The 20,181-nt window shown below is 37.5% G+C and overlaps 1 protein-coding gene across 1 annotated transcript in view; it reads left to right on the top strand.

Moving 5' to 3' along the window:
• WBP4 (WW domain binding protein 4) overlaps positions 1–15,995 on the top strand; it is a 34,160-nt gene extending 18,165 nt beyond the window's left edge. Inside the window, exon 10 of the mRNA XM_082602454.1 lies at positions 12,694–15,995. Within this exon, the coding sequence (XP_082458580.1) occupies positions 12,694–12,904 (211 nt within the window). The 3' untranslated portion in view covers positions 12,905–15,995. The remainder of the gene's footprint in view (positions 1–12,693) is intronic.
• The last annotated feature ends 4,186 nt before the right edge of the window (positions 15,996–20,181 follow it).

The raw sequence follows: 20,181 nt of genomic DNA, 5'->3' as shown, positions 1-20,181 counted from the left end.
CTATCTTTGTGACAATACCATAAAGCCTTAATTACTATGATTTAACTATATCCTTTTATATGGTATGTTCTGATATCTGGTGGTGTATCCCTGTATTTTTTTCCCCACATTTTCTTAAGTAGTTTCTTCCCATTTTTTCCATGTTAAATCATTTGCAAGTGTTCAACAATATTTATATAAATATTACAAATAAATTATACTTGTTGAATTTGGCAAAAATTGATGTGTTTTCAATATTTCATAGTTTCATCAAAAAATGTTGTACATGACTCTTTTTACTCAAGTCATTTTGTAGGATTCTCTCTCTGGCTTTTGTAGCTACCTCTGTGTAAGTCTCATGCTTGCATTTCTTGAATGTAAGCTAAGTAGCCACTTAGTCTACTTGATTCATTTCTGTAACCCCAGGACTAAAAACAGTGACTGGCACATAATAGGTGCTTAGTACATGTTTATTAAGTACCTGAATAAATTTTTATATATTTTGCTATTTTTAATTGCAGATTTAGTCCATTTTTTCCATTATTTTGTAAACCAGTAATTATGGTGTGAAAAAGCCTATGTGTCCAATTATGTTGCTGATTATTTTATTATTTTTAAGACTTACTCTTTTGAGTCTTGGGTTTTCCATGTAGAAACTTGTCTGCAAATATTTTTTGATTTTTTTCTGTTGATACTACTTCCTATTTATTTCATGTCCTATTTATTTTAGTTACATTTTTAAGCCCAATGTTATATAATAATAAGGGGAGTGGGCATTTCTACACATCTGTTTTGTTGCTGATATCAATAGAAATGTCTCTAAAATTTATATTGAGGATTATATTGGCTTAAGATAGATAATCTTTATTATGTTAAGGAAGTGTGCTTTATTTCTGGATTGTTCAAGGATTATCATCAGAAATAGATTTTGGTGAATTTCAGTAGCCATAGCTCTGATGTGGAAAACTGATTGGGAAATGGTGGTCTATGGTTTAGTTTTGTTTTTTTTTGTTAAGTGTATGATAATTTTATGAGATTTTTATATCTGACTAATGCTAAATAAAATGGATTAGGTAGCTTTCCATTTCTTTAATGTTCTAAAACAGTTAATAGTTTCCCTGGGATTAAAAAGTTTTTTAAAAAATCACTAGTAAAATCTTCTGGTCCTGGAGTTCTAGGGGGAGGTAAGTTTTGATAGCTTTTTCAGTCTCTTGGATACTATCTATGTGACACTAGGCAAGTTGCCTAATCTACATGAGCCTCAATTTCTTCATCTGTAAAATGGGATAATAATAGTTCCTAATTTCTAATTTATTCTAATTTATTGTGAGGAATAAACTAGAAAACAAACAAGTTAACACATTTATCACTGTGTTCCTACTGGGTACCTAGAACACCTAAGCACTCAGTCACTGGTAACATGCTGCAGCTGGTGTGAGGGGGCAGGGGTAGGAAGTAGCTTCATCTAGTCAGTTTCAGTAATTCATATTTTCCCCTAAAATCTTGTGTTTCATCAAGGGCTTAAAAGTTAAAACATATGGTAATACATTAAACTTCCTGTATGTTTAAATTTTTCAATTATTTTTAAATCCTTTCACATTGTAAACTTTTTTATTCTTTTGGGATGATATTTGTTAAAGAATTTTCTTCCAGCTGTGTTAAGATACTATGATTTACATATAACATGTGTAAGTTTAAAGTATGCATAGGAATTCCCTGGTGGTCCAGTGGTTAGGACTCCACACTCTCATTGCCGAGGGCCTGGGTTCAATCCCTGGTCGGGGAACTAAAATCCCACAAGCCACACGGTGCGGCCAAAATAAATAAATAAGTCAAATGTGCAGTGTGTTGATTTGATTGATATGTTGCAAAATGACTACCACAATAGTGTTAGCTAACACCTCCATGTCACACTTAATTACCATGTTTCTGGTTGGTTGGTTGGTTGGTTGGTTTTTTTGTGGTGAGGACATTTAAGATCTAGTCTCTTAGCAGCTTTAAGGTATGTAACACAGTATGATTACTGTAATCACCATCCTATAAATTAGATTCCCCCAAATAGTCTTACAACTGGAAATTTGTACCTTTTGCTCAATCTCCCCATTTCCCCCATTCCTCAAACCTGGTAACCACCTCTGTTCTCTTGTTTCTGTAAGTTTGGATTTCTTAGGTTTCACATATAAATGATATCATATAGTATTTGTCTTTCTCTGTCTTATTTCACTTAGCACAGTGCTGTCAAGGTCCCTCCATGTTGTCACAGATGGTAGATTTCCTTCTTTCTCATAGCTAAATAATATTCCACTGTATGTATATACCACATCTTTTTTATCCATATCTTGGCTACTGTGAATAATGCTGTAGTGAACATGGGGGTGCAAGTATCTCTTCAAGATCCTGTTTTTATATCCTTTGGATGTATATGCAGAGGTGGGAATCTTGGATCATATGGTAGTCCTGTTTTTAATATCAGGAACCTCCATACTGTTTTCCATAGTGTCTGTACCAATTTACATTTCTACCAACAGTGCTGAAGGTATCTCTTTTCTCCACATCCTTACCAACACTTGTTATCTCTTGTCTTTTTAATACTAGCCATTCTAACAGGTATGAGGTGATATTGCAGTTTTGATTCACATTTCTCTGTCAATTAGTGATGTCAAGCATCTTTTCATGTACCTTTTGGCCATTTGTATGTCTTCTTCAGAAAATGTCTATTCATTTTCTCTGCCCATTTTTTAATTGGATTCTTTAGGGTTATTTTGTAATTGGGTTATGAGTTTTCCATATATTTTGAATATTAACCCTTTAGCAAATATATGATTTGCAAATATTTTCTTCCATTCTGTACGTTTCCTTTTCATTTCGTTGATTATTTCTTCTGCTGCCCAGAGCTTTTAGTTTGATGTAGTCCCACTTGTTGATTTTTGTTTTTGTTGACCATGCTTTTGGTGTCATATCCAAAAAATCATTGCCAAGACGAGTGTCAGGTAGAGCTTTTTTTAAATGTTTTCTTCTGGCAGTTTTACAGTTTCATTTCTTTTGTTTAAGTCTTTAATAAACTTTGGGTTAATTTCTGTGAGTGATGTAAGATAGGGGTCCAATGTCATTCTTCTGCGTGTGGTTACCCAATTTTTCCAACACCAGTTATTGAAGAGAATATATATTCCCTATTGAATAGTCTTGGCTCCTTTGTCAAATGTTAGTTGACCCTACATGTGAGGGTTTATTTCTGGGCTCTCAATTCTTTTCCATTGGTCTATGTTTCTGTTTTTATGAGAGTATCATACTGTTTTGATTACTAAAGATTTGTAGTATAGTTTGAAATCAGGAAGTGTGATGCCTCCAGCTTTGGTCTTCTTTCTCAGGATTGCTTTGACTGTTTGGGGTCTTTTGTGGTTCCTATAAAAATTATAGGATTGTTTTTCTATTTCTGTGAAAAATACCATTGGAATTTTGATCAGGATTGCATTGAATCTACAGATGGCTTTGAGTAGTATGGACATTACAACAATATTAATTGATCTGATCCATAAACACAGGGTATCTTTATTTGTCTGTGTCTTCAATTTCCTTCAGTGTCTTGTAGTTATCAGTATACAGACCTTTCACCACCTCAGTTAAACTTATCACTGTTTTATCATTTATGATGCATTGTGAATGGGATTGTTTTCTTTTTCAAATGTTTTGTTGTTAGTGTATGCAAATGCAACTGATTTCTGTATTTTGATTTTGGTTTTGGTTTTGGCCACTCTGTGCAGCTTGCAGGATCTTAATTCCCTGACCTGGGATCGAACCCGTGCCACCTGCAGTGGAAGCGCAAAGTCTTAACCACTGGACTTCCAGGGAATTTCCTGTGTTTTGATTTTGTATCCTGCAAATTTACTGAATTTATTGAGTAGTTCCAACAGTTTGCTGGAGGGGGAGGGGGGCAGGGGGAGTCTTTAGGGTTTTCTACATAAAAGATCATCTTATCTACAAAGAGAGATAATTTTACTTCCTTTCCAATTTGGATGCCTTTTTTTTTCTTGCCTGATTGATCTGGCTAGGACTTCCAATACTATGTTGAATAGGAGTGGCAAGAATGGGCACCCTTGTCCTATTTGCGATCACAGAGAGAAAGCTTTCAGTCTTTCACCATTGAGTATGATATTGGCTGTAGATTTGTCATATATGGCCTTTGTGATGTTATGTTCCTTCTGTTCCCAATTGGTTGAGTATTTTTATCATGAAATGATGTTGTATTTTGTCAAATGCGTTTTCTGCATCTGTTGAGATGATCATAAGATTTTTATCTTTCAGTTTCAGTCAATATCAGTTGATTTGCAAATGTTGAACCATCTGTCCTTACATCTCAGGGATAAATCTCACTTCATCATGGTGTATGATCCTTTTAATGTGCTGTTCAATTCAGTTTGCTAATATTTTGAGAATTTTTGCATCTATATTTATCGAGGATATTGGTCTATAGTTTTCTTTACTTGTCGTGTCCTTATCTAGCTTGGGTATCAGGGTAATGCCAGCCTCCTGTAATGAGTTTGGGAATATTCTCTTCTTTTCTGTTTTTTGGAAGAGTTTGAGGAGGATTGACATTAATTATTCTTTAAATGTTTTATAGAATTCTCCAGTGAAACCATCTGGTCCTGGCCTTTTTTGTGTTGGGAGGTTTTTAATTATTGGTTCAGTATCCTTCCTTGTTACTGATCTGTTCAGATTTTCTATTTATCACAATTCATTTGGTAGGTTGTATGTTTCTAGGAATGTATCCATTTCTTTTAGGTTATCCAATTTGTTGGTGTATGATTGTTCATAGTAGTCTCTTTCAATCCTTTTTATTTCTGTGGTATCAGTTTAATGTCTCCTCTTTCATTTCTGATTTTGAGTCTTCTCTTTTTTTCTTAGTCTAGGTAAAAGTTTGTCAAATTTGTTTTTCTTTTCAATAAACCAGCTTTTAGGTTTCTTATCTTCCCTATTATTCTGGTCTCTACTTCATTTATTTCTGCTCTGATCTTTGTTATTTCCCTCCTTCTGCTACTTTGGGCTTAGTTTGTTCTTTTTCTAGTTCCTTGAAGTGTAAAGTTAGGTTGTTTTTTTTAGATCTATCTCTTTCTTAATGTAGGCATTTATCAGTATAAACTTTCCTCTTCGAATTGCTTTTGCAGCATCCTGTAGGATTTGGTATATTGTGTTTCCATTTTCATTTGTTTGAAGATATTTTTTGAGTTCCTTTGATTTCCTTTTTGTCCCATTAACTGTTCAGGAGTGTGGTAACTTCCATATATTTGTGAATTTTCCATCTTTCCTCCTGTTATTGATTTCTGGTTTTTTACCATTTTGGTCAGAAAAAATACCTGGTATGATTTCAGTCTTCTTAAATTTGCCAAGATTTATTTTGTGACCTATTATGTGATCTGTCCTGGAGAATGTTCTGTGTGTGCTTGAAAAGAATGTGTATTCTGCTGCTGTTGGACGGAATGTTCTCTATATGTCTGTAAGGTCCATTTGGTTTAAAGTATTGTTCAAGTCCGATGTTTCCTTGTTGATTTTCTCTCTGGATGATCTATCCATTGTTGAAAGTGGTTTATTTAAGGCTTCTGCTGTTACTGTGTTGTTGTCTATTTCTTCCTTCATACCTGTTAGTTTTTGCTTAATATATTCCAGTGTTGGGCACATATATATTTAAGGTTGTTACATCTTCTTGATGAATTGACCCCCTTATCATTATATAATGACTTTCTTTGTCTCTTGTTACCATTTTAGGCTTAAAGTTTATTTTGTCTGATATAAATATAGTTACCCCTGCCCTCTTTTGGTTTCTGTTTGCATGGAATATCCTTTTCCATTCCTTAACTCTGAGCTTATGTGTGTCTTTAAATCTGAAGTGAGTCTCTAGTAGGCAGCATATAGCTGGTTCTTGTGTTTTTATCCATCCACCACTCTGTACCTTTTGATCGGAGAATTAAATCTATTTACATTTAGATTAATATACATAAGGACTTACTAATGCCATCTTATTGGTTTGGGGCAGTTTTGTAGTTCCCTTTTTCCTTTTTTTCTCTCTTGCTGCCTTTCTTTTTAAATTGATGAGTTTCCATAGTGGTGTGCTTTTATTTCCTTCTCTTTATCTTTTGTGAATCTATTTTAGGTTTTTGCTTTTAATTACCATGCTGCTTATATGAAAGATCATATATATATGACAGTCTGTTTTATGCTAATAACAACTTTGGTTGAATACACAAAGTACCTTTTCACTTGCCCCCCCATTAATGTTTTATTGAAGTGTAGTTGATTTATAGTATTATTTTGATGTCACAATTTACATCTTTATATATTGTGTATACATTAACAAATTGTTTTAGCTATAGCTATTTTTAATACTTTTGTCCTCTAACCTTTATACTAGAGTTAAGTATTAACAGAACACCATATTATATTATTAAACTGTTTTGTATCTGACTCTTGCTTACCTTTACCATTGTTTTGTGTGTTCTCATGTTGGTAATTAGCAGCCTTTCAGCATTTCTTATAAGGCACTTTTAGTGATGATGAATACCCTCAGCGTTTTTTTTTTTGTTTTGTTTGTTTTTTGTGGTATGCGGGCCTCTCACTGTTGTGGCCTCTCCCCGTTGCGGAGCACAGGCTCTGGACGCAGAGGCCCAGTGGCCATGGCTCACGGGCCCAGCCGCTCCGCGGCATGTGGGATCCTCCCAGACCAGGGCACAAACCCATGTCCCCTCATTGACAGGCGGACTCTCAACCACTGCGCCACCAGGGAAGCCCGTTATTTTTTTGTTTTTGGGGGGAAAGTCTTTTTTTTTTTTTTTTTTTTTTTTTTGGTGGTACGCGGGCCTCTCAGTGTTGTGGCCTCCCCCGTTGCGGAGCACAGGCTCCGGACGCGCAGGCTCAGTGGCCATGGCTCACGGGCCCAGCCGCTCCACAGCATGTGGGATCTTCCCGGACCGGGGCATGAACCCGCATCCCCTGCATCGGCAGGCGGACTCTCAACCACTGCGCCACCAGGGAAGCCCCTGGGGGAAAGTCTTTATCTCACCTTCATTTCTGAAGGACAGTTTAGTTTGGTAAAGTATTTTTGGTTAGCTTTTTTTTTTTTCTTTCAGCACTTCGAATATATCATCCTGGTCTCCACTGAAATATCTGCTGATAGCCTTATGAAATTCCCTTGTATGAGAGAAATTCTTTTTTCTTGCTGCTTTTAAAATTCTTTGATTTTAGACAGGTTTAGTAAAATGTGTCTTGGAAAAGATCTTTTTGGATTGAAATTTTGAGGCGACCTACTAACTTCAACTTGGACCCATAAATCTCCCCCCACATTTTGCAAGTTTTCAGCCTTGTTTCTTTTTTCTTTTTTGGCCACACCATGTGGCTTGCAGGATCTTAGTTCCCCAATCAGGTATTGAACCTGTGCCCTCAGTAGTGAAAGCACGGAGTCCTAACCACTGATGCACCAGGGAATTCCCTCAGCCATTATTTCTTTAAATAATCTTTCTGCCCCTTTTTCCCTCTCTTCGTCTTCTGAGACTCCAAGGATGCATACATTATTTCTCTTGATTGTGTCCCAAAAGTCCCATAGGGTTTCTTCATCCTTTTCACTCTTTTCTTCTCCTCTGACTACAGAATTTCAAATGATCTGTCTTCAAACTCACTGATTCTTCTGCTTGGTCTAGTCTGATGTTGAAGCTCTCTATTGAATGCTACAGTTCAGTCATTGTACTATTCAGCTCCAAAATTTGTTTGGTTCTTTTTTATGTTTTTTCTCTCTCTGTTGAATTTCTCGTTTTGTTCTTCTGTTGTTTTCCTGGTATCATTAAATTGTTTGCCTGTATTCTCTTACAGTTCTCAGTGCATCTGTAGAACAGTTTTTTTGAATTCTTTGTTGGATAGCTCCTGGTCTCAAGTTCTTTGGGCTAGTTACTGGGAGTTTACTGTATTCCTTTGGTAGAGACAGTTTTACCCAATTCTTGGTGAACCTAGCAGCCTTGTGTAGGTGTCTACACATTTGAAAAAGGAATAACCTCTTGTAGACTTTATAGACTAATGTCAGTATGGGAAAACTTCCATCTGCAAGTGGGGCACACTGGAGCAGGTCTGGTGGTACCGGGCGCCAAGGGTGCATGTGGCAGCAGTGGGACTGGGGGGGGGGTGTTATCACTTTAGCTCAGGTCACTAGAATCCAACAACTGCGTGGTTCTTGGCAAACACTGCAGGGGTTCCACAGTGGCTGCAAGGGCTGTTGGGGTCCTCAGCAGCACTTCCAGGTCCAGCAGCTAGAGACCAGGACAGGCAGTGGTGGTGGCCAGCTCTGGTGGTGAACATGCACTCGGCTGCGGGGCCAGCTACAGATGCCTGTGTATGTAGTGGTCAGGGCCAGTTGCAGACACACAGTAGTAGGGGCCAGGCAGGCAGCAAGGGCCAGAGTCAACTACACATTCACTGACAGCTTCAGGGACCCTGGCTGTCGGGGTGCTTTCCCATGGCTGCACAATCTCCCCCTGAGGCTAAGCCCTGCAGTAGAGGCTGGTGATGGGTGTCAGCGCAGCACCATGCAAGTGCAGAGCTGGTGGGGCTAGCCCCAAGCATGCAAATGGCAGTGGGGTCAGCCATGGGAGTCTAGGCTGCCATCTTGCACGGAGGCCTGAGCTGACTGCAGTGTGGTTCCCGTGCTCTGGCAGTGGCAAGGGCAAAGGGACTGAGGCAGCTGACATAAGTGAAAGCTAATAGCTGTGCAGCACAATACCTGGTGAAATCTGCAGGGCATCTGCAGCAGCTGTGATGTCTGTTGGTTCTTTCTTCAGTGGCAAAAGCTGCTTTGTTTGCCTGTAGAGCAGGTCACTGTGAACTGCAATCACTCCCACTGCATGGCTGTTCTTGGTAGTCCCTGATTTTTTTCCTTGTTCCTAGCAGTCTCTATACATCTCACCTTCACCATTGTGGGTGGAGTGAAACCTAAGCAGGACCTTCGTGCAGTGGCCCAAAAGGCTGCATCAGCTGGTCACCCACCCACTCTTTTCATGTTGTCGGGAACTGTTTCCAACTGGGAGGTTTCCTCTTGTCTCTGAGCAGTGTCAGCTCGGGGGATGGGATGATGCAGGCAAAGTGAAGTTGTCTTTCTTATCTTTTTTTTGCAATTATTCTCATGGTATTTTGTTCCACTGTGTTGCTTAAATTTCTTAAATGGACTCCAGAGCTCTCCTAGAGCTGTTTTTCTTCATGGATAGCTATCTAATTGTTGATCATTTTGTGGGAATGAAGACTGGGGTCTCCACTAAAGGCTTTTTAAATTTGTTTTTCCTTAATGAATCAGCTCTTATTTTTAACTGTGTATTTTATTACATATCCATTTATTAATGGATTTTCTGTTTCTTCATTTCTACTTTTGTAATTTTCTTCCCCTGACTTTTCTTAAGTTTCTTTGTGTTTGTTCTTTCTTCAGAGGAACACTTAAGACTATTGACAGGAGGTGAGGAAGGGGTCTGTTCTTATTCTTAATGAAAATAGCCAAAGCTGTATTGTCTCTGAATATAATTCTGTCCATATCTCACATAAATTTTGGGTGATGATTCCTTTATTTCATTGCTTTTGGAACCATTTAATATTGTGTTTTTGCTTACTCTTTTGACTTGGTGGTTTTCCAAAAGGACTTATTTTTCAATCTCTACATAGGTGGAAGTTTTTTTGGGTTTTTTCCACCTTTATTACATTGTGTTCAGGTATTATAACCTTTACAATTTTTACATTTTGAATTTGGAAATGACCATGGTTTTGAGGAAGTGTTTATGTAATTATTTTTTGTAACTGTTCTAAAGTTATTTGAAAAGAAGGTGTATTCTCTGTAAGATATTTTATTTGCAGACTCTTTTCTTTCAAATACAAACTTCTTTTCCTCTGATTATATCACATGGGTGTATATCCTACTTCACTGCCACTTCTGTTAGCTTCCACTTAGGAATTCCCTAGGACCATGATTTCAAAAATGGACTCTTTTTCTATTTTATCTCTCCCATAATCCCACTTAAGAAGTAGTACTATGACTTGATCACTTTATCAAAATACAACACAAAACACCAAGATTATGAAATTAAATGAGTCTCTCATAGATTTTCTTGGACAGAGATTCATTTGTCCAGCAACCAAACTCTACTATTCTTCATTACTCAAAATCTTTCTCTGCTTAGCTAATGGAATTTCTTAGTTTCACCCAGAAGCAGAGTGGTCTAGGGGGAAGAATATAGGTTTTAGATCAACACAGGCCTGGGTTTTAATCCAAGTAATATTACTACCATAACAGTTTAGTTGACCAAGTTATTTAACTTCTCTCTAAGCCTCAGTTTCCACTCCTGTAAAAACATAAAAATACAAAGCCAAGCATGAATACCCCATCAACTTCAGGGGCTATTAGCCTTCTTGGAAAGCACCATTGTTGGCAATCTAAGGGAAAATAGGGAAGTAGGAAAAGCAAACAAAAATGGCATTTAACATATATTTTTAATACAATAAAGTTTGGAAGGCATCTCTATTCAAAACAAATCAGATTTAAGACCTGTTCCAGTGAGAATTCCTATTTCTTGCATCCCCTCATCAGATTTTGAGGAAATGTTATTTAACATCATGATCTACCAAGATAGCTTCTTCCTCAAGTTTTATATTATATAGAATAGTTTTTGGTTTTGGTTTTTATAGTTTTGAACTATCCATCACTGATTTAAAATTTTCTTTGTTCTTATATTCTTTGTACTTATTTTCTCATTTATTTTGTTTTTTGCAATCCTAGCAAATTTCCTAACTATTGTTACATTTTTTAAAAATTATTACAATGCTTAGAGACCTCTTTTAAACCTGTTTTTTTACCCATGTATATATAGGATGAAACATAAAAAGATCTCTCAATTCTACCACCATAGACATTTCTACATGGTCTGTGTGAGAGGGAAGCAAATTTGTTATCATGTACTTTTAAGATAATTGAACTGAATAGCATATATTAAATTTAAATTCTAAGCAAACACCTAAAAATCATGTTATCTCTAAACTGCAGTTGTCAAGAGCCGTAGTTGATGAGAAATCACTGTGAATGTCTCTGACTTTTGTCTCTGCTTTCCTCTGACTTGACTGCCTTTCTCACAGGCTCTCCCCACTTGACAGCAAAGCTTTAGGCTTATATCATACTTAGAGTTAGAGATCCCAGCAAAAAAGAGGTGCTCTTTGCGAGTTCCAAAAGTGGTCCTGCTTAGCTTTCATCACATACCCAGTTCCTATTCCTGAGCTAACCACTGTGAATTCTGACTGGACCTGAACTGAATTAAGCTCAAAACTCAGAAGGGAGAAGAGGTGGTTCCCAAAAGGGAAAAAAAGTTAAAAGGAGTTCTAGTGCTAAAAAAGACACTAACTAGAAGACCCCAAATAAAAAGAGAATATTTCTATTCCAAGTGCCTAGTGCATTGTCTGGTTTATAGTAGACATTCACTATAGCTGCTGTTATTAGAGTTAACTACTACTGTAGATCTACCATAACCTTTCAAACTTCTCCTGGCCTCCAGGAAAGGATTTTCTCCCTTTATTTCCAGGAATCAAGATGAATGACTACATTACCTGGGTTCTTCTGAGATTGAGGAGTGTAGATCTGTACTAATCTTCACTCTTCTTAGATGGGGTTTCTCAACTGGGAAATATAATATCCAGGACTTCTAACATTTAAATCATACCTTTACTTTTTATTCCCTTTTCTCTATTGTCATCACTCTTCCTTTCATGCTGACCAGGTAATCTTTTGGTTTCAAGTGATAGAAACTTGAGTTACCTTAAATTAAAAAAGGTTATTAGTTCAAAGATTCCCAGAAAGGTTCTACCTGCAAGTTGTAGGAGGGGTAGGAATCGGGCCTCACGAATTATTGGAACCAGGCCTGAAACACTGGCAGGATTCTCCATCTCCCATCCTACTTTTCTTTGCATGCCAGCCTTATTCTCTATCTCTGCAGAACTTCTTTCTCTAAATAGGAGAATATATGGTTCCCAACAGGTTTTATATTCTTAGCCACTAGAGCATTAAACATAATGGTCTTTCTGGTCCATGTTCAAAAAGCTCATGGGCGGGACTGATGGGTATGGTGTGACTTACTTGATCTTTCACAAACCAGTTGACTATGTAGACAGTAGGGTACTATGATAGGTTCATATTAATTAGGTACTGAGCTCTGGACTAGTCGTCTGATTATTCATACTAACCAAGTGGACAGTTGAAGGGCTAGTGCTAGAAAAGGGGTGCTAGGCAAACAGTCTCACGGAGTCTGCTACACCAGAACATTGAGATTCCATGGTTTTCGTCTTGTGCTGTGTAAGCCTCCAGAGTCCTTGTCAGTCCACGGCAAAATCCATTTCCAAAGATACTTCTCATTTATCCACCTGTGTAACTTATACTGCTAATCGTAAGTACAAGCATTTCCTTCAATGATACACCCAACAGGAACAAAAGAATAGATGGGACTTTTCCTCATGTGTCCACATCAACAGGTGCTCAGTACCTTAAATAATATTATAAAATCAGTATTTTAAAATAGTTTCCTACTCCAAAATGACCAGCTTCTAACTTCTATTATTATCATTAGAAAGATGACCTTGAGGCTTTGGTGGGCTCACACATTAGGTGAAAGTTTATCTTACTCTGTCAAATAATGGTTCTATTTTTACTTTCTGTTCCAGTGAGAAGGTAGATTTGGAACTTCCAAGCACTGAAAATGAATATGTACCAACTTCAGAGGCTGATGTTGGTGGGGAACCCAAAGTGGTTTTTAAAGAAAAAACAGTCACTTCTCTTGGAGTCGTGGCAGATGGAGTGGCCCCAGTCTTCAAAAAGAGAAGAATTGAAAATGGAAAATCTAGAAATTTAAGGCAACGAGGTGATGATCAATAACTGTAAAAAAAAGCTTTTTGTACGGGCTTTTTGGACAGAATGGAGATAATACATCTTAAAAGCTCCTCTCTGTTTATTTTACAGTACTTAAATGCTAAAAATTTAGACTTATTCTAAATGTAAAATAAATCTTTTTTCATGTGAAATTGATTTTTGTTCCTAAAATGGAAGCCTACCACATCGCATTGTAATACAGTGTATTATGTTCAGTGTCTAAAAATTGCTAATTATGTCATAAGATGCTATGTATCTGTTATTTAAAACATGGAAAAGAAAGGCCTTTATTCCATTCTTACTCATATGAACATACTTGTACTGCACTGAAAATGCATTACTTTTGCATGCTGATATTATCCAAGAAATAAGAATTAGACCACATAAGAGAAGATTCACAGCCCGTGATGAGTCAGTGCTGAGGATCCTGTCAGAAGAACTGATGTAGAAAGTGTATGCATATTGGCTTACTTTATTCAGCTTAACATCAAGGGCCAAGAACCAGGACTGCAGCTCAGGTCGTGCTTAATATGGAATGAAAATTGAACCAAAGGTAGAAGGGTGTATCTGCCTGGCTCAATGCAAAGCAACAACCATTGCTTAAGCATTTTCACCTTGAGCCAGGCACTGTGCTAGGAACTGGAGATGTAAAGGTGAGCAAGACATATCTCTGTTCTTCACGACTTCTCATTCTGACGGAGTCCTTTTTTCCTGTCATGTACTGTGTGTAGCGGCCTTATATGTACTGGAAAATATTTTTTAGGGCTTATTTGAAACTGTGTAGATGAAGTCTTGAATAAAAATAGCAAGGTCTCTGACGTCAGTAAAAGGATTTGGTGTTCCTTTAGACAAATTGGAAATTTCCCATTTCCTGGTGAAATTTCTTAAAAAGTGGCATTTTCTTATTTAATCCATTTGAAGTAGGTACCTTCCCTTTATTATTCCAAATTCTTAAAATTATATTTTTTATAAATTGTACAGTAGTTAACATTTGGTAGTATTTGTCTTTTTAAGGTTACTAGTGTACATGTAAGAAAATTATAGCTTATTAAAAACTTTATGAAAGAGTAAATTAAATTTGTTTTCTTCTAATACTGATCAGCGTCACCTTAGCATTGGTGAGATAGATAGTATTTGGAGACTTGTCTTTATATTTGTGCAGTATACTTACTTGGCTATTTCACGAATGTATAGTGTTATAGAGAAGTATTTTACATTCTCCAAGCCCATTTGTCATCTAGCTAATAAGCAGTGCATTTTGGTGCTTGACTCTCCTCAATTGGAAAAGATAAGATATAAATGGAGTACTGCTATACTTTACCTACATATTTAGCTCATACAAAATAAACAATTTGAGGACATTTTTAAAACCACACCTCATTATGTAAAGTGTTTCTCTTTGATGCATTCTTTAAATTATCTCCTTTTCGTTTGTAACAAGACAGTATTCTCAGAAGTTTAAAGGCAATTCACCTTAAACTGAAACTGGTTTTAAGGATTGCTCAGAAGACTCCTGACAAACACAAAAATTTTAGTAAATCAAATCATGAAAAATAATACTTTTCTACTTGCTTTGAAAGAATAAGTAGAGAATATACCAGCTTCAATTACTGGATTTTTGCAGAAGTTAAATATTTGATATCATGTCTACCATTACACCTTTCTGTTATACTGTTTTGCCTATATTTTTGTATGGTTAGGAGATTATAAAGTCAGTGTATTTTTATTATGTATAAAAATTCTAAACAATAGAGAAATAAGTGTTTAAAAAAAGTCCCAGTAATCTCTGACCCCTCCCCCATGGCCACTGTGGGGGGGGGTTGTTTTGTTTTGTTTTTGTTTTTTTTCGCTAAGCATGTTAATATTGTGGGTATATGTGGATAACCCTTATGACACCTGGATCTATGAGGTCTGCTTTCTGGATGAAATCGTATTCAAAGAAGCATAATCCAAACAGTCAAAAGCAGTTTTTGTTTTTTAATGCAATTTTTATAAATTCTGAAAACTGTACTGGGGGAAACAACCAGATTTTTAAGTATTGAAAAGCTGTAATAATTAAAATAGTATGGTACTTGCTCACACATCATATATAAACTAGAGTTTGTTTCTGGTTGTCTGTTATTGTACCAGTACCACACTGGTTTCATTATTGTGTTTTCATAGTATGTTTTAACATCTGGCAAAGCAGATACCCTCATAGTACCTTTCGGTTTAAAAATGTTCATATCTATTCATTATTTCAAGTTGCCACCTCTGCCTTCCCCCCAAAACTCTGTGATCCCATACCACACCTACTGAGTTGGTAATAACTGCCATAATTGTTTCTGACATTGATTCTTCTCATCTATCAACATTGTCCTTTCAGTTAGTCAGTTTTTTTATGTCTCTCTAAAGTGTAGTTTTCTCTCTAATGGGTCCTATTCGTTTCTTAAAATGTAAGCTTTCTGAGGGTGCCTACATCGTAAGTACATGGCATATTGTAAGCAGTTAATATTTTTTAGTGAATGAATGAGAAAATAGAAGAAAAAGAGCAAAAATAAGAAATACAGATGACTCAAAACTACAACTGGATGTCATTTTTCACCAGATTACCAAACATCAATTTGTTAATGTTGGTGAAGTTGTGAGAAAATAGGTGATCTTGTACACTGTTAAAGTATATGCATTAATCTTTTAAATTTTTCTGTATTTTATTATGTTTTTACACCTTAAGAAGTTTGCAGGCTGAGAGACTGCTTCTCCCAAGGTTAGCCCTTTTTAGAACAAAGGGCTTGCCCGGGAGCACATCTTTCACATACAAACCAGCCAATTCCAAGTCTGTGGCCCCAACCACCTCCTTAGCTAATTCTCACACACCAATCAAATATTCCCTCTGCCCTAAAATCATCCCAGGGCCAGATACCAGGCAACTAGAGGCCACTTCTGTAGCCCAGAGACCACTTGAATTGTTCAGACGAGCCAATCCTAAACTGTTTACTCTGCCCTACCTCGCCTCTTCCAAACAAACTCTGATAAAGACATTGGCCTAGACTTTCCCCTTGCTCCCATCTTCTGCCAAATCTGGTGTTTCCCCTGTAGCCCTGAGTGGCACATGATCACCTCCTCTCTGAGATCTGTGAGTATAATAAACTTCCTCCCAAGCCTCATTCTCGTCTCTTGTGGCCACACCTATTTTTACCATGCCATATCCAACATGTACATTTGTAGAACAATACACATGGATACAACTTCTAATAAAGTTTTCAAAATATCAAAATGTAAAGGCACATATCTATTGACTGGGTAATTCTGCCTCCAGAAATTTATTATAGGTACTCTCATACATGTTAGAAATGACAGGCATAAGGCTAACATAATATTATTTCTAAATAAGCAATTTGAAAAAACCTTAGGGTCTATCAATATAAAACTGTTAAATCGGTTGCATTTCTTTATACTAACAATGAAATTCAGAAAGGGAAAGTAAAAAAAAACAATCCCTTTTAAAATCACATCAAAAAAAAGGAAAATACTTAGGAATAAACCTGACCAAGGAGGTGAAAGACTTACAAGCTGAGAACTGTAAACATTAAAGAAATTGAAGGTGATTTAAGAAATGGAAATATATCCCATGCTCTTGAATGGGAAGAATTAATATTGTTAAAATGGACATACTACCCAAAGCAATCTACAGATTTAATGTTATCCCTATCAAATTACCCATGACATTTTTCACAGAACTAGAACAAATAATCCTAAAATTTATATGGAACCATAACAGACCCAGAATTGCCAAAGCAATCCTGAGGGAAAAAAAAAAAAGGAGGCATAACCCTTCCAGACTTCAGACAATACCACGGTAATTGTACAATTACTACAAAGCTATAGTAATCAAAACAGTGTAGTATTGGCACAAAAACAGACATGGACCAATGGAACAGAATAGAGAGGCCAGAAATAAACCCACACACCTTCAGTCAATTTATCTTTGACAAAGGAGGCAAGAATATACAATAGGGAAAAGACAGTCTCTTCAGCAACTGGTGTTGAGAAAGCCGGACAACTGCATGTAAATCAATGAAGTTAGAACACAGCCTCACACCATCCACAAAAATAAATTCAAAATGGCTTAAAAACTTAAATGTAAAGCATTACACCATAAACCTCCTAGAAGAGAACATAGGCAAAACATTTTCTGATATAAATCGTACCAGTGTTTTCTTAGGTCAGTCTCCCAAGGCAAGAGAAATAAAAGCAAAAAAAACCCAAATGGGGGCTTCCCTGGTGGCACAGTGGTTGAGAGTCCGCCTGCCGATGCAGGGGACACAGGTTCGTGCCCCAGTCCGGGAAGATCCCACATGCCACGGAGCAGCTGGGCCCGTGAGCCATGGCCTCTGAGCCTGTGCGTCCAGAGCCTGTGCTCCGCAACAGGAGAGGCCACAACAGTGAGAGGCCCAAGTACCGCAAAAAAAAAAAAAAAAAAACAAAACAGATGGGACCTCATCAAACATAAGCTTTTGCACAGCAAAGGAAACCATAAATAAGATGAAAAGGATATCTATGGACTGGGAGAAAATATTTGCAAATTATGCAACCGACAAGGGCTTAATTTCCAAAATATACAAACAGCTCATACAACTTAATAACAACAAAAAAAAACCCAAACAACACAATCAAAAAATGGGCAGAAGGGCCTCCCTGGTGGCGCAGTGGTTGAGAGTCCGCCTGCCGATGCAGGGGATACGGGTTCGTGCCCCGGTCTGGGAGGATCCCATATGCCGCGGAGCGGCTGGGCCCGTGAGCCATGGCCGCTGGGCCTGCGCATCCGGAGCCTGTGCTCCGCAACGGGGGAGGCCACAGCAGTGAGAGGCCCGCATACCGCAAAAAAAAAAAAAAAAAAAAAAATGGGCAGAAGACCTAAATAGACATTTCTCCAAAGAAGACATACAGATTGCCAACAGACACATGAAAAGATGCTCAACATCACTTATTATTAGAGAAATGCAAATCAAAACTACAATGAGGTATCTCACCTCACACCAAGTCAGAATGGCCATCATTAAAAATAACAAATGCTGAAGAACGTGTGGAGAAAAGGGAACCCACTGTTGGCGGAATGTAAATTGGTGCAGCCACTGTGGAGAACAGTATGGAGGTTCCTCAAAAAACTAAAAATAGAATTTCCATACGATCCAGCAATCCCACTCCTGGGCATATATCCAGAAAAAATAAGATACATGTACCCCTATGTTTACAGCAGCACTATTCACAATAGCCAAGACAGGGAAACAACCTAAATCAATGGAATATTACTCAGCAATAAAAAAGAAGTAATGTCATTTGCAGGTACATGGATGGACCTGGAGATGATCACACTAAGTGAAGTCAGAGAAAGACAAATATCATATGATATCACTTATAGATGGAATCTGAAAATTGATACCAATGAACTAATTTACAAAAGAGAAACAGACTCACAGACTCAGAAAACAAATTCATGGTTACCAAAGGGGAAAGTTGGGGGGAAGGGATAAATTAGGAGGTTGGGATTAACATATACACTCTAATACATATAAAATAGATAACAAGGACCTACTGTATAGCACAGGGAACTCTACTCAGCACTCTCTAATAACCTATATGGGAAGAGAATCCGAAGATGGATAGATATATGTATATGTGTAACTGAACAAGATGCTGTACACCTAGAAAAAACAGAACATTGTAAATCAACTTTATTCTGATAAAAATTAAATTTAAAAAAAGTAGTAATGAGACCCAAGGTTTTGGGTGTTTGTTCTGGCATATTCCACTCTAATTTCAACCCAGGAACACGACTTCCTCTAAGGCTCTGGTTGCCCAAGTGACTAGAGTTGGGTATGAAGAAATCCTGCCGCCTTATACCCGTTCCCATAACAGCAAGTTTAAAACCAGTGCTTTGGGGCACTTAATATTCACAAGGACTGCAGGGATGTAAATGACACCACATATATATATATACTGGCTAGGGACTTCCCTGGCGGTCCGGTGGTTAAGACTCCACACTTCCACTGCCGGGGGGGCATAGGTTCAATCCCTGGTTGGGGAACTAAGATCCCGCATGCCACGCAGCACAGCCAATTAAAAAAACAAAACAAAAAAACTGGTTAAATTGAAAAGGCCCTCCCTGCGCTTTTCGGATTGATCTGCAAGATACATTGTTAGGTAAAAGAAACAGCAAGATTCAAAAAAGGAAGAAAAGTGCACTGGTTGAAGACAAAAGTTCTAGTGCCAGACTGACTCATTGCCGATTCCTATTCTGTACCTAATAGATCCTTGGTTAAGACTTAGGCAAGATATTTAATCTCTCTATGCCTCCATTTTCTTACATAAAAGGGAATTTTTAGAACAGTTTTAAGTTCACAGCAAAATTGAAAGGAAGGTACAGAGAGTTCCTATATACCCCTTGTCTGCACACATGCACAGCCTCCACCAATACCAATATCCTTCACCCAAGTGGTACACTGTTTACAACTGATGAACCTACACTGACACATCATAATCACCCTAAGTCCATAGCTTACATTAGCATTTCCTCTTGGTTTGTACAGTTCTCAGACATTCTGTTCCAATGTTGTGGCTGTGGTTGTTTTTTGTTGGTTTTCATTTTATTTCTTTGCATTTCACTTTGGGAGGTTTCTATGGACATACCTTCAAGCTGGCTGCTAACTTGACCATGCCCAGACTACTGAAGAGCTCAGCAAAGGCATTCTTCATTTTTACAGTGTTTTTTTATTTCTAGCATTTCCTTTGGAATCTTTGAATTTCCATCTCCCTGTTTACGCTACTCATCTGTTCCCACATGTTGCCCACTTTCTCCATTACAGCCATTAGCACATCAATCATAGTTATTTTAAATTCCTGTTCAGATAATTCCTCTAGACATTTCTTCTTGAATAGGATCTGAGCTTTTGCAGTTCTTTCAGCTGAAATCCGTTGTTACTGTACTGGAACCTTATCAATGTGGTGGTAAAGTTTAGTGCAAGGGAAGCAGTCTATAATCTGATGATTAAGTCTCAGTCTTTTTGTGAGCCTGTTTCCCTGGGTTGCGACCTTCACAAATGCTTCTCAGCTTCCCCTCTTCCCCATGTAGGTGATACAGGAAGATTGGAGGGTACTGGAATTGGATATTTCCCTTCTCCCCTGCTCACATTACCTATGGCTCTGGTAAAGCGGTTTCCCCTGATAGCAGGCCTTAATATGAAAAATGATGCTCTTGGGGATATTTCAAAATGCTTCTTCCCCTGGGCATATTTCAAAAGGAT

Source organism: Mesoplodon mirus, assembly GCF_964341445.2.
Source record: "Mesoplodon mirus genome assembly, chromosome: 17".
Taxonomy (NCBI): domain Eukaryota; kingdom Metazoa; phylum Chordata; class Mammalia; order Artiodactyla; family Ziphiidae; genus Mesoplodon; species Mesoplodon mirus.
The sequence above is the reverse complement of the archived record's forward strand: the minus strand, read 5'-3'. Positions and strand labels throughout refer to the sequence as shown.